Source organism: Erythranthe guttata, chromosome 13 (genome assembly GCF_056151865.1).
Source record: "Erythranthe guttata isolate IM_541 chromosome 13, IM_541, whole genome shotgun sequence".
In the NCBI taxonomy this organism is placed as follows: Eukaryota; Viridiplantae; Streptophyta; class Magnoliopsida; order Lamiales; family Phrymaceae; genus Erythranthe; species Erythranthe guttata.
Window position 1 is genome coordinate 17,046,037 of NC_142545.1, and position 15,958 is coordinate 17,061,994.

The 15,958-nt window shown below is 35.1% G+C and overlaps 4 protein-coding genes across 9 annotated transcripts; 1 reads left to right on the plus strand and 3 right to left on the minus strand.

Annotated features, from left to right (window-relative positions):
• Positions 1-6: 6 nt before the first annotated feature.
• On the minus strand, positions 7-4,292 carry LOC105968727 (E3 ubiquitin-protein ligase RGLG1). 2 transcript variants are annotated; one of them, XM_088811464.1, is made up of 10 exons: positions 4,182-4,292; positions 2,163-2,259; positions 1,834-2,059; positions 1,637-1,750; positions 1,452-1,549; positions 1,278-1,357; positions 994-1,099; positions 769-896; positions 526-622; positions 7-424 (listed from the first exon to the last, which is right to left on the minus strand). In XM_088811464.1, exons 2-10 carry the CDS (start codon positions 2,220-2,222, stop codon positions 275-277), a joined length of 1,059 nt encoding a protein of 352 aa, XP_088667590.1. In that variant the 5' UTR covers positions 2,223-2,259; positions 4,182-4,292; the 3' UTR covers positions 7-274. The 2 variants fall into 2 exon arrangements, with proteins under 2 accessions (XP_088667590.1, XP_012848831.2); XM_012993377.2 differs by lacking the exon at positions 4,182-4,292 and having other exon boundaries at positions 2,163-2,352.
• LOC105968308 (E3 ubiquitin-protein ligase RGLG1) lies at positions 3,544-7,129 on the minus strand. 2 transcript variants are annotated; one of them, XM_088811462.1, is made up of 10 exons: positions 7,016-7,129; positions 6,703-6,915; positions 5,376-5,631; positions 5,174-5,287; positions 4,997-5,094; positions 4,848-4,927; positions 4,656-4,761; positions 4,413-4,540; positions 4,182-4,305; positions 3,544-4,024 (listed from the first exon to the last, which is right to left on the minus strand). In XM_088811462.1, exons 2-10 carry the CDS (start codon positions 6,841-6,843, stop codon positions 3,902-3,904), a joined length of 1,170 nt encoding a protein of 389 aa, XP_088667588.1. In that variant the 5' UTR covers positions 6,844-6,915; positions 7,016-7,129; the 3' UTR covers positions 3,544-3,901. The 2 variants fall into 2 exon arrangements, with proteins under 2 accessions (XP_088667588.1, XP_088667589.1); XM_088811463.1 differs by lacking the exon at positions 3,544-4,024 and having other exon boundaries at positions 4,182-4,294; positions 7,016-7,111.
• Positions 5,771-10,527, plus strand: LOC105968725 (E3 ubiquitin-protein ligase RGLG2). Of its 4 annotated transcripts, none has more exons than XM_012993374.2 (11): positions 5,771-6,531; positions 7,527-8,283; positions 8,411-8,636; positions 8,726-8,839; positions 8,944-9,041; positions 9,118-9,197; positions 9,309-9,414; positions 9,498-9,625; positions 9,714-9,909; positions 10,071-10,127; positions 10,258-10,527. In XM_012993374.2, exons 2-11 carry the CDS (start codon positions 8,107-8,109, stop codon positions 10,339-10,341), a joined length of 1,266 nt encoding a protein of 421 aa, XP_012848828.1. In that variant the 5' UTR covers positions 5,771-6,531; positions 7,527-8,106; the 3' UTR covers positions 10,342-10,527. The 4 variants fall into 4 exon arrangements, with proteins under 4 accessions (XP_012848828.1, XP_088667586.1, XP_012848829.1 ...); XM_088811460.1 differs by having other exon boundaries at positions 5,780-6,531; positions 8,023-8,283; XM_012993375.2 differs by having other exon boundaries at positions 5,828-6,531; positions 7,489-8,283.
• Positions 10,528-11,795: 1,268 nt separating this feature from the next.
• On the minus strand, positions 11,796-14,251 carry LOC105969046 (O-Glycosyl hydrolases family 17 protein). Its single transcript, XM_012993770.2, has 2 exons — positions 13,753-14,251; positions 11,796-13,179 (listed from the first exon to the last, which is right to left on the minus strand). The coding sequence occupies exons 1-2, from the start codon at positions 14,103-14,105 to the stop codon at positions 12,078-12,080; spliced, it is 1,455 nt and encodes a 484-aa protein (XP_012849224.2). The 5' UTR covers positions 14,106-14,251; the 3' UTR covers positions 11,796-12,077.
• Between the last annotated feature and the right edge of the window lie 1,707 nt (positions 14,252-15,958).

Below are 15,958 nucleotides of genomic sequence, written 5' to 3' on the forward strand. Positions count from 1 at the left end.
CGATCGTTTTAAAATGTAACGTATTATTAAAAAAAAAAAAAGAATATTGGCCTTATAACTTGACCTCACAATACAGTAAACACACATAACACACATGTGATCGAATTCGAACACAAAACCTCTCATGAAAAGGAAGAAAAAGTAAAAAAAAAATTGGCCTTATTACTCGACCTCACGATATCTTACAATAACATAAACACACATGATACGAATTAATTAACTGATAAAACGAGTTGTGTCTCGATACATTGATTTTGAGAATAGGCTGTTTTATTTATTGGTCTTGGTCATAAAGTCTTATCTTGTTCGTTATCCTCGTGTGGCAAACAGGGCACCAGTTTAGATCACTTCCACATTCATGGCAAGTCTGATGCCCACATCCAAGTGCAAGATTCCTTTTGCTCCGTAAACAAACCGGACATGTCTGAAGAGAGAGAAGCATCGGAGGATTTTTATTTCTTTTTTCTTTTTTTTTACGTCAGCAAAATCAAGAAAAGAAAAAAAAAACTAAATTCATAGTCTTACCGGAAAAGTTGGGAAAAAGCCGCCTCCCAAATGTGGGTAAAGATTTGGTGGCGGAGGTGGTAGCGGAACCTTCGCGCTATTTCCTCCTACCTGTTTGCTGCAAGAAAATACGACAAACTAAGTACCTTGTAGCGGTTGGTTTTGAATCGAAAAATGATATATTGATGCAAACTTATGATTTGATTTTGATGGATATCAATCTTTTACGAATATTTTAGTTTACGGGAACATTTTAGTTTTTACCTTAAGAGCTTGAGTTCGATCGTTGCCTTGTATTGCATAGGGACTTCCATTACTGCAGCCAGGGCAAACTCTGCTTCCTTCTCTGCCATAGGCTTATTTCTTGACATGATTTCTGTGAAGTTGACAAACTGCATTTTTGCATCACCAATTATTATTTTCAATTATTGGTAAAAATAAATAAATTAGATTCTTGAATGTTAGTTATAATAAATGTTGTAATCAAACCTGAATATTGTCAAAAGCCCTGCCTCGAATATTATCATCCATCTTCTTCATTATCTGCCACGGCCCGTCTCCAACTCCGACAAAGATTATGGACAACGGGTATTTGCTGAAAAAAAAACGAGGAAAAAAAAACAGGGTTTATATTGAAACAAGAGTTTATTGCATAAAAGCAAGTCCAGATATATATATATATATATATATATATATATATATATATATATATATATATATATATATATATATATATATATATATATATATATATATATGTATATATATATAACCTTGCTTTCACAATTGCAGTAAAAGTGCTTCGCTCTTGAGTACTTAGCTCCCCTGGTTTGGTGTCCGCGCTTCGTGTCACCTTTCATAGCAAGTTATATATTTTAATCGGAGAATTGAAGTTTCCTTTTGGTTTTTTCGAAGAGAATGAACGAATGGATGACGAAATAAATTACCTGGCCATCAACTAGAACCAGAAGAATATGATATTTGCCCCCACTTTGATCAGTTATCTCCATAGCAGTTTCAATTATTGGTGCAAACGACGAAGGCCCTAACAAACAAACAAAAAAAAAACAGATTTTTTTGAAATTTTTTGCCGACATTAAAAAAAAAAGAAAAGAAAAGAAAAAACACGAACCTGCTAGCTGAACATTTGGAACGATCTCTCTATAACGAGAAAGCACCTCATCAAATCCGTTACAGGGCCTGTGGTCTGGATAAAAGCTGAATACAGCTTCATCATGTGTAGTAACTGCAATAGCAAATCCAAACGTTCATTAATCAGTATCTAAATTCTTTGACATGTACGCAGACGTATAGTAATAGCATGCATACCATCGCCAAAGCCAAAGCAAGGTATAAGATTATCCTCGTCAAAAGACGAAAGCGTCCTTCCGATTATCGAAATCGCGTGCTCGTACGGGTTCACGACATCGCTAATGTGGTGCAGGCATTTCCCATTGAATGATTTTTTCCCTGCATTCTCGTTGCTTTTTGTGAAGTCAATCCCCACTATGAAATTCGACGACTCCAACCCAGCGTCCAAAACAGCTTTTGTCACCTAAAACAAAAAAAAAAAAGGGTAAATACCGAAAACTCAACGTAAATAATTTGTCATATGCAAGACAAACAACAAATGTAAGTGTGGATCAAATGAAAATCACCTGGTCCAGAGACTTGTAGTTGTCCCCGATTCTTGAATGTTTGGACTGTTCTCCTCCCATATTCTCACACTTCAAATAGTTCTTGGAGAGATTATCACTAACACAATGTATTTAGATACAATTATCAGAGTAAAGGGTTGTTATACATATATCTATATATAATATAGAGAAAAGAAAAGAAAAGTGTCATATCGGAGTCGTTTTCTTTGCCCAACATGGAGAAAAGAAAAACAAATGAATTTAATTGAGAGTGACTCAGTTGAGGCCAAGTGGCCAAGAACCAATTATAATAAGAAGGAAAGCTAAATCAGCCATTTTTATGCATCAAAACTCGATCAATAAATTCATAGAATAACTAGTTGCGTCATCACATCGGTATAAGATGACGAGAGAAGAGAATAATTAGTTGCACTGCATCATCCAATAAGTGTATTTTTACCAATTCAATAGAATCTTAATATCATTAGAATAATTAAGCAATGGCCCACCATAACTATAAGCTAACAGCACTTCGTCTCGAATCAAATACGACCATAAAGGTATCAACTTCGAACAACTCGGATTCTATCTGTTTCACCTTTTCATGTGCACGAAATCTTTTTTTCATTGGCTAATCCGTTACTCAGGGATATATGATAATGATAAAAAAAAAAATAGTTGCCTTCTGCCAACAAGCATGTTGACTATTTCCATAGAATGTCAACTCATTGTTAGAATGAATCAAAACTAAACTAATCGCAATTATTCTTCTAGGTCTTTTCTTATTCTATGCAGAAAGTCAACTGTCTGAGCCATTGCCTGTACAGCCCAAAAGTCAAACATCTGTTATTCCATTTAAATTTTAGATTAACTGATATATGTTGTTAGCCTCAACTCACAACCGAATATGAGTTTGTTAAATTTGGCACTAAATGTGATTTAGGAGTGTTTGCAAATGATTTTCAAAAGAGATTATGATTATTTTATTTTATTTTTTATAACCCATTTTAGAGTATTTGCAAGTGCAACTTTCATTTCTCTTCTGTAATATGAAAAATACTGCAGCAATTTCTTTTTTCAAATTAAAGCTAGAAAAATGTGATTTTTTTTAGCAACTTAATGTAACACATGGTATTAAGGATGGAAATTAGACAGATCGGATCGGAATTAGCTGTATCGGGAAAAATCCGATTTTTTCGGAAGTGAATAATTAATTCCAACTACGTTTGAAAAAATCGGAACTTTGGAACTTGGAACAAAAAAACTCATTCCAAAATCGGAAATTGTCGGATCGAAATCTGCATAATTCGAAAACTTCCATTTTTTTAGTCACCTAAAATATAATATATTGTATTTGAAGTGTAATTTTTGGACAAAAAATGGGAATTATCGAAAATTAAAATCGGATCGAAATCATAATCTCATATATATTTTAATTCCGTTCCAACAAAATTCGGATAAAGTCGGAACTGGAATGTTCGGAATTCGAAATGAAAAATATTGTTCCAAAATCAGAAAATTTCCAATCAGAATCGGCGGAAATCGGAAATTATGTTCCAATTTCCACCCCTACATGGTATATAATGCAATAAATTCCATGTCAACAACGTATTGTTTATGACTTAAACAACAACTCATATTTTTCAACAAAAAAAAAAAAAAAAAAGGACTCATATACTGATTGATATGCACTGATTTTGACTCTTTGAGTTTAGGCTGTTTTTTTTTTTTTAATTATTATTGTTCTTGGTCGTAAAGCTTTACTCTTTCTGTATCTTTTCGAGGCAAATAGGGCACCAGAAGAGATCACTTCCACAGTCATGGCAAATCTGATGTCCACATCTCAGTACAAGTTCTCGTTCACTCCGATAACAAACCGGACACTTAGGACGAGAAAGCATCACAGGATATTTTTTTTTCGTCAGCAAAATCAAGAAATCAATTTACTAAATTCATATCATATTAATATGCTAAAAACACAATACTAAATAATTACGGACATGATTCACAGTCATTAAGGGGAGTTGTAAGAGAATGTACCTTGTGACTCGAAGAACTTCCTCCAAAATGTGGGCTATAGTGGCTGTCCAACTCCGTCAAATCCGGGTAAAGATTTTCTGACGGAGGTGGTAACGGAGTCCTCATTCTACTTCCTATATGTTTGCTGCAAGAATAAGTAACAAATTGTTGTCTCGATTAAAAATGACGTACTGATGATTTGATTTGGTGATTGTTTATCACTCTTTTGTATACAAATAATCGAAGGTGTACCTTAAGAGGTCGAGTTCACGTATTGCCTTGTATTGTATAGGGATTTCCATTAGTGCAGCCAGAGCAAACTTTGCTTCCTTCTCCGGCAGGTCAACATTACTTGACATGATTTCTGTGAAGTTCACAAACTGCATTTTTCACCACCAACTTTTATTTTATTATTTGGCGAAAAAAAAACAAAAAAAAAAAAAAACAAATTTGTTCTTCCATGGATTGTTGGTCTCAAGGATTAAATTTTCTAACCTGAATATTGTCGAAAGCCCGTATTGGAATATTATCATCGAACTCGATCAATTTATCCCACGGCCCGTCTCCAACTCCAACAAAGATAATCGACAACGGGTATTTGCTGCAAAATGTAAAACATAAACAAATCAAGAAAGCATTTTTACTAAAACAAAAAATTCTTGCATAAAAACAAGTCCAGATTTTTACCTTGCTTCGACAATTGCGTTAACCGTGCTTTGCTCTTGAGGGCTTAGCTTCCCTGCTTCCGTATTCACACTTCGTGTCACCTTTCACAGCAAGTGATATCTTTAGCAGAATCGATTTATCTTTTCGATTTTTTAAAGATAATTAATTACCTGGCCATCAGCTATAATCAGAAGAATATGATATTGGCCACCACTTTGATCAACTATCCCAATAGCGGTTTCGATTATTGGTGCAAATGACGAAGGCCCTATTACACATTTTTTTTGCCAACATTAACAAACTTGATAATAAATAAATAAATAAATAAATAAATAAATAAAAAGAACCTGATAATTGAACATTTGGAACGATCTCTCTATAACGAGAAAGCGCCTCCTCAAATCCATTACAGGGACGGCTGTCTGGATAAAAGCTGAACACATGTTGATCATTTGTACTAACTGCAGAATCAAATCCAAACCTGCATCAAATTCATACCCTCTATATGCATACATACATACATATATACAGACGTTGTAAAGCGCATACCATCACCGAAGCCAAAACAAGGGATTTGATTATCCTCATCATAAGACGAAAGCGTGCTTCCGATGATTTGAATCGCGTGTTCGTAGGGATTCAAAAGATTATTGTTCGCTTCATCATTATTATTATTATCAGTGATGTGATGAAGGCATCTCCCGCCGAAAGATTCCCTCCCCGATTGCTCATTGCTCTTTGTGAAGTCGATGCCTACTATCAGGTTCGACGAATCCCAACCATATTTCCTAAGAGCACTTTCAACCTTCAATACAACACAAAATATATTATCAAGGACTGAATTGAAATTTCTCAAAGTTTCATTTTTGGGGCTTATGAAAATTTCGGGGTTAATTTGTAATTTTTGTTTTTTTTTTTTTGCTTAAAGGGTACTTTGGTACTTTGCCGGCTGAAGAGCTTCTTTTCCAGAGGCAGACAGTTTTCCGGCGGGAATAGAGATTGTTAGCTGGTTTGAATTTGATATTGAGGAGAAGATCGCCGAAGCAACTAGAAGAGATCCGATCAACGATTTGATTGAAATGTCGAAGAATTTGGAGGAATTAGGGCGATTAACGATCGGAAATCGCGGAAAGGAGCCGATGCAACACAGCGCATCACCTTCAAATCAACCGGCGGCGACGACGACGACGACACGAGGAAGAACTGAGGGAGGTAATACGTATACCATTATCATTTATAGGCATAATGAGAGTCCTTCTGGGATAGAATTTTCACGAAGGTCCAAAGCTTGAGTTTCCGCGTTTTAATGGGGGAAAACCCTAGGGTTTGGATCCGGAAATGTCAGAAGTATTTCTGCATGAATAAGATGGCTGATCACACGAGAAGATTGAATGTGCTGCCATGTATATTGGAAGGCAAGTATGATAACTGGTACTTACACTATTTTGAAGGCAGAGATCCAATTGATTGGTAACTTCTGAATCGAAGATTTTGGGGTTGACCTCCGTGAAGATGGTGGCCCACTAGAAGATGATGAATTGGGAAGAGAAGGTGGGGGTGGGTAACACCACTGAAAGGGAAGATCTCAAATGGCACCGCCGGAATTTGACTGCTCCGGCGAGGGCACCGTTTATTTCTCCGGCAAAGACGGATAGTTGCTTCTACAGATCACGAATTTGCGAGATATATGGGGTGGAGGAAGAAGGTATATTTAGATAGAATCAAAATTTAATTAACATAGTTTCTTTCATTTTGTCTGTCAAGATTCAAATCTGGCTTAAGGGACGGTGTAGTATATAAAACAGGGGATCTTTGCTAATTAGAGATTACTAATTAACTAATGTGAGTTAACCAAATGATGAAACTCGTTTATTACCTGATCCAGAGAAGTATAGTTGTCCCCAATTCTTGTATATCCAGCCTCTGTGTCAGAACCAAAGTTACTGTCAGCGGAATTATAATCTTCCGATTCTTCGCTCAGTTTTTCTCCCACCTCCTTGCTCTTTTTTGCTCCCATCTCGCATTACTTGTCTTGTCTCGATCATAAACGCTAAAAAAAGAAACTAGCACTTGTTCACAAGCTGCTCATCTGTTAACATGTTAACAAACAGTGTATTAGATAAAATTTTCAGACCAAGAATTTTTCGTAAGTATATATCTGTAAAAAAAGATATTAGAATGTCTCTTACATGAATCAGGGATGTGTAATACTAGAGTCATTTTTGCTAACCTAAAACGAAAGAATGAATCTTAGGGAGAGGTAGTTGAGGCCAAGTGGCCAACAATTAATTATAATAAGAATCAAGGAAAACCAACTATTATCAAGACTTAATCAACATATTAATTTTTTTTCTTTTATTTTTGGTTAACAAAGAAACTTCAGTCACACGTAAATTTCGATAGAGTAATTAGTTGCAGCATCACATCAGTATATCCTTATGAATTTAATTGACTCTTATATCATCAAAATAATTAATCGGTCGACTATAAGATAACATCACTTGGTCTCGAATCAGTTTTGAGCATTGTTTTATTTCTCTTTGCGTGAAACCTTATTTTTACTTATCTCTTCTGCCTAAGAGCAAGTTGACTATGTTCCGTAGAATGTCAACATCATTAGAATGAATCAAAACTAAATTACTTTCAATTTTTTTTTTGGTAGTTTTATTTAGTGTTTTGGCAATTTCCTACTCCGTGCAGAAGTCAACTTGTACTGGGCCATTGCCTGTACCCCCAAAGATCGAGCCTAACATTATCGATGTGCTCATATCCTTGTGCTCGAAAAAGTAACGGAGGAATAGAGATGTTCATATCCTTGTGCTCGAAATTGATTTGGAACTGAATCATATTATCTACTTATCTTATAGTTGGGCAATGATTAGTGATTTGATAACCTAACATTCCAGTGAACTAATATTGATTTACTAATACAACTAATTTTTAATCTCTTCTCTCAATTAGTTTCTACACGGTTTCTTGTAGACGAAGATTTTTTTTTTAAAAATGATTTGTTGAGTGTGATGTTTGTGAAAGAAAAGTAGTAACTGGGAAAAAGTCAGCTGAAATTTATGAACCAATTCTCGACAATATCTTGTAAAAGCTGACCCTTGATGTATAAAAATGGCTGCTTTAATAAACATTTTAGTTTCTTATTGCTATTAGTTGTTTGCCTTAACTATCACCTCCCCACTGCCAGGATTCATTCTCTCGTTTCAGTTTTCTTCTGTTCCTTAATATTTACGAATTATTACGACAAGTAAAGACTATATTGAGAGGTGACATGGGAGGAAAACAGAGCAAAGATGGAAGTTATGTTCGTAGGAATCCGTCTAGTCGTATATCTCAGTCGGGTTCTTCAAATTACGGTGAAAGTAGCTTCAGTGCTGGGGCTGGGAGAAGAAGGGAGATGCATTCCGAATTTGGATTCATCGGGGACAACTATAGGTCTCTGGACCAGGTGATTTTCATTTGGTCAAAACCTTATATTCGTGATAGATCCTAAGTTTCTCTTCTCTTTTTGGTGCATCTGATGTATACTATGATGCTTTAATTTATGTTGTACGAATATTTTACGGATTGTTTAGGTGAGAAAGGCTCTTTTGGATGCTGGTTTGGAGTCATCGAACCTTATTGTGGGGATTGACTTCACAAAGAGCAATGAACATGCAGGGAAAAACTCGTTCAATGGGAAAAGCCTGCACCACATCAGTGAAATATTGAACCCGTATGAACACGCAATCTCAATCATAGGAAGGACACTTTCGCCTTATGATGAGGATAATCTTATACCTTGTTTTGGCTTTGGTGATGGTATGTGATGACTGATGACTATATATAGATATATTTGTCTACGAATTTTAGAAACTTGTAAGAATGTTTCTTTGGATTTGATGTTGCAGTTAGCACTCATGATCAAGATGTGTTCAGCTTTTATCAAGGCAACAGGCCTTGTAATGGATTTGGGGAGGCACTTTCTCGTTACAAAGAGATTGTTCCAAATGTTCGTCTAGCAGGTTTGTCCTTTTTTTTTTTCTTGTCTGAATTGGTTTGTGAAAAAGTTTATAAAATGTTGGCATGATCTGTTCAAGAAAATCTTCTTCTGTGAATTGTGTAATAGGGCCTACATCGTTTGCCCCAATAATTGAAACTGCTATTGGGATAGTTGATCAAAGTGGTGGCCAATATCATGTTCTTCTGATTATAGCTGATGGCCAGGTAATTCATTATTTTTTCAAACTAAAAAAATAAATTTCAATTCGACCCATTAAATTTTCAATTTCTTCCAAAAAAGGTGACACGAAGTGTCGACACCAAAGCCGGGAAGCTAAGTCCTCAAGAGCAAAGCACGGTTAACGCAATTGTCAAAGCAAGGTTTCTTACATACAAAACTTGGACTTCTTTTTTATGCAACAGATTTGGTTCGAGTTAATAGAGAGTAATAAAGGACACCTTTTTTCATTTGCTTATGTATATATTTTTCAGCAAATACGCGTTGTCCATAATTGTGGTTGGAGTTGGTGACGGGCCGTGGGACATGATGCATGAGTTTGATGATAATATTCCAGCCAGAGATTTCGACAATATTCAGGTAACAAAATCCAATTCTTGAAACCAAGAATCCAGCAATAAATATAAGTGTTATATATAATAATACGTGGTGGAAAAATGCAGTTTGTGAACTTCACAGAAATCATGTCAAGAAATGTGCCACTTTCCCAGAAGGAAACGGAGTTTGCCCTGGCTGCACTAATGGAGATCCCTTTACAATACAGGGCAACACTCGAACTCCACCTCTTGGGGTATATAAAATAACCTTCATATAAGATTGATAATCATCAAATTAGCATAAATTTTCATTCACTTTCGCGTTTTTTTTTTGTCGTGCAGCAAGCAGATAGGAAACAGCACAGTGGTTCCACTACCACCTCCAACTAGCCGAAACCCGAGACCACAAAACATGCACCCATATCAAGCACGAAATATGAGGTCGCCAAATCCTTACTCCAACTCGTCACGTTTTCCCAGCTTTGCTTCATCCCGTCCATCGTCTCCCAGCCCTTCAGAAGGATCTTCAAGTAATAGGGTACATTTTCTTGTACTTCCCCTCCACGACAGTGAATTATGTCGGGTTTTTTTACCATGCAGTTTCTTTCCATTAGTAATGTGTTTTTTTACCATTCATGCCGTATGAGTTTGTATTTTCTTGATTTTGCTGACAATAAGTTGCGTGACGCTCCTCATCAGAATTGCCCTGTTTGTGAATGGAGTAAACGAGATCTTGTACTTGGATGTGGACATCAGGTAAATACATACATACACATATATGTATATATATATGCACAGAAGTGTGAATTTTCTTGGAAGGTGGCATTTCTGTCGATTGATCGCTTTTTTTTTTCTAATACTTCGGATACACATTGTTTGTTTGCAGACGTGCAGTGAGTGCGGTCATGATCTCGTCTGGTGCCCTATTTGTCGAACAGAGATAACCAACAGGATAAGGCTTTATGACTAAAAAAACACTAGTAACTGAAGCCACTGCTCAAAGTCAAGGTATCAAGATTTGGCTGCTTGTTTCCCTAAACCAAAATGTTTGTATTTTCTGACGCTTGTCTTTGGAAATGTACTGAACATATATTGTTTGTTTGCAGCACTTTCATTTTTACACTGAAAATCCAAATAAATATATACTGTTTTTCCAGATCACATGTTTCACAACTCAATGTCATCCGTTTGTTCTTTTTCTGCAAAATGATTGTAGATCTTTTTTTTTTTTTTGCTTTTTTCTTTTGGGTAAATTACGGCCAACCCCTGAGGTAAGGTCAAATTACAGAAATCCCTTCATGTTTGGGTAATTGCAACCACCCTCAACTATGAATCTTCTTACACGTCTACCCTTGCGGTGTCAAATTTAGTGAAATCTACTCGATTATGTGGAATACTCTCCAATTTGTACCCGTTTTATCCAATTCGAGCTCCACATTTTAAAACAAGATAACCATAAGATGTGTCTCTTAGCTCCTAAATATTATATTGTGGTGCATCATGAATTGCATTTTTGCACAAAACTAATACAAAGTAGAGAACATTTCACGGAATCTCTATTAAATTTGCACCATAAGAATAGACGTGTAAGAAGATTTGTAACTCAGCGGTGCCAATAATTTAAACTTTTTTTATTGTTGTGGTTCAAAAGTCATATCCTTTAAAGGTGTTACTAAAATCCAATGAATGTAATAAAACTTGGAAATACAGACAATGTGGGAAGTATATAAATAGCAAATAAACAAAGTCATGTAATACTCCAAAAGCACAGTGCAAAATAAGATTCACAGGTAGATTGACTCCAGTTTGTCTAGTGGTTGACTTTAGAGTGTATTCAGTCAAATTAAACAGCCAGTGGAAATCTCACCACCTCAGTATCTGTCCTTTTTTCATGACAATAGACATTTTCTCCATATAAATAGGACCAAATGAAAGAGAATGTTTTATCTTATCAAACCTGCATTTGCTACAAACAAGTTTAAAAAAAATGTTGAGAAATAAAGCTTTGTTCATCTCTCTGACATGGCTACTACTAGTCGCTTACTTCGCCACATGTTCGTATGGAGCTACATCGAAACCCAGCAAACACGTTGTGTACCCCCAAGGTAGTGTCTTTTTTTTCCTCGAAAAAATAAGTTACATTTCTTGCTTATGAAATTGCGATATATTTTTTTTTTGAAGAAGAAGAATGCTCTGTTAATTGAGCTGTGTATCTTTGAATGTGAAGGTTGCCGCTGCTGCATGTTTGATTTCTCGAAGCCGTTGATCTCTTGTGCTAGAGTTTGCTGTGGGCAGAATTGCTGTTAGACCACCTCACAACAGCTACCACAATGTCCAAAGCAAAAATTCTTGAAAACCGAGGTTGTAGTTTTTCGAGTATCCAAATAAAAATTTCTGAAATGTTTTCCCTTGTTTTTCTCTATGTTGTTCTCAAAAAATCAAATGAATGATATTCCTGATCATCACAGCATTACCAATCATTAGCCGCCGTGTAATAAATATTTCAATGTATATATATTGAAAACGGTACAGAATCTCCGAAACTTTCGCTTATAACTAACTCCACAAGAAGAGCAAACCAATAAACCCGAAACAATTTCTAAGACTAACACACCTATAAGTTGTAATGATATCTCTGTGCAGTATTCTTTCACCTTTTTTGATCCTTTCGAATCAGAACCCTGGAAATCCCCCTTTCAAAAACCTCTAAATTATACGATAAACAAGCAAACCCCCCCAAAAAATGATTAACGAGAGTATACTCCCGCCACCGTTAAAACGAAACCCTAAAGATTTCACATCCGTAACTCCGACAAGAAATCTGCAATCACCCACAGAAGGATCCAAGAAAGTGACGAGACCAAGCCCATCAAATTCGCAGCTCCTTGGATTCTGTTTCTGCAACTGATAGTAACTATTGAAAGCGTACGACACATTCCCCTTCTCCCCAATACCATTACAAGATCCACCATAGCTAAGTGTAGTGCAATCGGCGTAACTACACGCGAGTTTGAAGTGATCCTCCACGGCAGAAAGATCTCTCGTAGGATTCGCCACACACCATCTCGAAGGGAGATAACCAACTTCTCTCGCATTTTTCAACATCCCATTTCCAAGATTCAACGGATATTTCGCCTGCCCGTCGAACGAGAATATTCCCCAATGCCTCTCGAAGTTCCCGGGAAGGACGCTTTTGCCCCCCTCGTCAAAAAGACTGAAAAGATAGACATCCATGGGGGGTACACCTGGCCTTAGAGGTGTCCCTTTGTTGCTTAAAACACTTCTCACGAGACCCTGATTGAAAGACTTTGCGGCAGTGAGATTAGCACTCGGCGCACCGTCTGTGGGCCAGCCCACCTCCCCCACAACAATCGGCATCTGTGGGAATCCGAGTTTCCCGAGTGCTGCGACTAAAGTGTCGAAATTTCCATCGAACGCGTTGTAGTAAACATTCGGCCCGTCTGTAACCGCATGCGCTGTGCCGTTGAAAAAAGCGTAGTCTTGAGGGAAATCGGAGTTTGCGTAGAGGCTCAAAAAGGGATAGATGTTGACCACGAAAGGGGCATTGTTTGAATTAAGGAAAGAAACGAGCTGTGTGATGATTTCAGTGAGATCGGTTCGGAAGGTTCCTTGCGAAGGTAGAGAAGATTCGTAGGCATCGGCATTGCAGGGTACAACGAGCTTTACCGCGCCAGCAAGATTTGCTTTTGCAAGAGATTGTTGTAAATTCATTAGAGCAGGTATAACGTACGGTTGAAATTGACCCGAGTAGCTACTCAGAAATGGTTCGTTTCCCACAGCAACAAACCTGCAATATTTGCAGAGAGTTAATTTTTAAGCCATAATTCACGCATGAATACTTAATTAAACATAGCAAGTCCCAACTAAAAACGAGCCGACGTGCACAAACCGAGATATCCGATCTTCCAATTCAATCGAGAACTGAGCAGAATCAGCTCTAATTAGAATCCGGGTAGGGTTTTTTTCGCTTGATTGAATATCGAAAAAATATATGCACAACCAAAACTAGCTACTTCCCAAATTCTTGACTCATTATTATAAACATAATATTAAAATTACTAACAACATTAATCAAGCCAAGAAAGATCAGTTCTTTCTCTTATTAACAAATCAAAATTCAAAAACCCACAAATGTAAAAATAATTAGTATATAAATAAACCAAGTATCAAGATCAAAATATACCCCACATTTAAAAAAAAACCAAAAAAAAATATAAAAAGAAAAAGAAAATTGAAAGAAGCGTAAATGTGAAAATAATTAGTATAAATTAACCAAGCATCAAGATCAAAATACAACCCACATTTAAAAAAAAAATCAAAAAAAAAAAAAAAAAAAAAAAAGTTGAAAGAAGAAGCATACTTGATATGAACACCGCGTTTAACCATATATCTGGAAACATTGAGAGAAACCCACAAATCAGAAGCGGAAGGAGAAGTGCTAAGCAGAGACAGCATTTCGTTAGGGATTCCAACCATCGCTTCAATTCCACTTCCCATTAGCGCCTTCATCACTGTCGGATCGGCATCGAAGAGCTTCACTTTCGCTATATTGTTGTCCTTCAGGAGATCCACCACCGTGTCCGGCGCGAGGCGGTGGAGCGCCACCGTGCCCCAGTTAACACCAATACCTGATTCAACCACCACCGCCGACACTGAAACACAGAGTAGGAGGCGCATGATTTTGCTTGAAAGATGGGCTGTTGCCATTTTCATTGGAAATATTGGATAAACGGTTTGTTCATTGATTGGAAGGCGGTGGGTGGGAACGCCGAGTTGAGAGGGGTTTCAGGCTTTTTCAGTGACAAAAGTAGAGCCACTCTAAATTCGAATTTTATTTATTAAATAATCAAAAATAAAATGAGATCCTTTTTACTTATTTTATAATTATATAAGAAAATAAGACAATTACATTAAACCTCTATAAATTAATCATCAAAATCTATATATAATATAAAAAGAGAATCTATGCCCTCAATGATTGACATGTGGCAAATGATGATGTCATTTGTCAAAATTGCTTAGTTGGAGTTCAATTGATGAGGTGGATTCTTCAATTGATTAGGTGTCATTTTTATTTAGGTATGTTTTTAAGTTATTTCCTATTTCACATTTACACAATCATTTAATAATTACCACATATTTATATATAATATTTCAGGAATTTAATTTCCTATCATTTCTAAAAATATTATATTTTTTATAATTTTAATTTTCTGAACTATATTTTTCGTCTGTTCTTTTTTTTTTTAAATTCAGAACACTCAATTTTTTAACGAGTATTCGATTTTTTATATCATATTTTACACACTATTTTTTTATAGCGAAATAATTATTATTATATTTAATTATCTATACACGGTTGATTAATTGTTTTTTATCTCACGTTTTTAATTTAATTTTCCGAAATATATTTTTCGAATGTCTTTTTTTTTTTTAAAATAGAACACTCATTTTTTATGATATATATTTTGGAATTTAGTTTTTTTAATAATAATATTCGAAAATAATAATAATAATACTAATAATTATTATTTTTACTAATCATTAATAATTATTAATCACTATACATGGATTTTTTTTGTTTAAATATTTTGCCAACTTAATGTATATGTATTAATTTAATTTTATAAATATTAATAACTAAACAACATTTAAAATTTGAAATTAAAATTTTTGTATTCCAAATTTTGAATTTCAAATATTTTTTTACTATAAATTATCAATCATTCCCCAATTTTATGTCATATAATTTGATTTCTTACATATTTAAGTTGATTGGTTTTGATTCATATGGTTAATTCATGGAAAATATCTAATCAAATAATTGGTAAGATTATAACATTAAATGTGTATTTCCATAAGAACTTACTATTTACTTTTTTATTATATAAAATTCAAGTATAAATACCCCTCATTCCAATCCATTTCACTCACTCATACTCTCCACCCGAATTTTACACTCGCATAAAAATAAAAAAATAGGTCAGCCCGAAATGGCTGCAAAGAGGAAATATTGTATTTTTTTGTTGTTAATATATTCATAGTTTTACATGTTCTTTATTTCATTATTTTGATATAATGTATGTGTCTAATGGTTATTTACACATATACATGTATTTAGTCTAACATGTTATTTGTTGTTTGTTTATGTTATTTTTGTAGATATTATGGATAACATCGACATATGGGCTATGTGTGACGACATTGGTTGCGTCAAAGGAATAGAAAGAATTTCGTGAATCTCATATGAATTGTGCGAGAAAAAATACTCATTTTTTTCAATCCTTAAAAGACCGTCATCGAAGTGATAAATGTAAAACATTATATGCAATTATCAATTTTCTATTCTTTATATATGTCAGTAATTATTTTTAATATTGTTTCATCAAGCTCATTTAGTATATGGTTATATATGCAATTTCGCTATTTAAAATTTTATATATTTCATTTTTTAATTCGTGTAAAGTTGGATCATCTGTCGTTTTTGTTTTTGGAAACTTATTGTTTTCGTCTTTTTTTCTTGATTTGTTTCACTTAACTACATTGAAATGTTGAGTGCTAATATA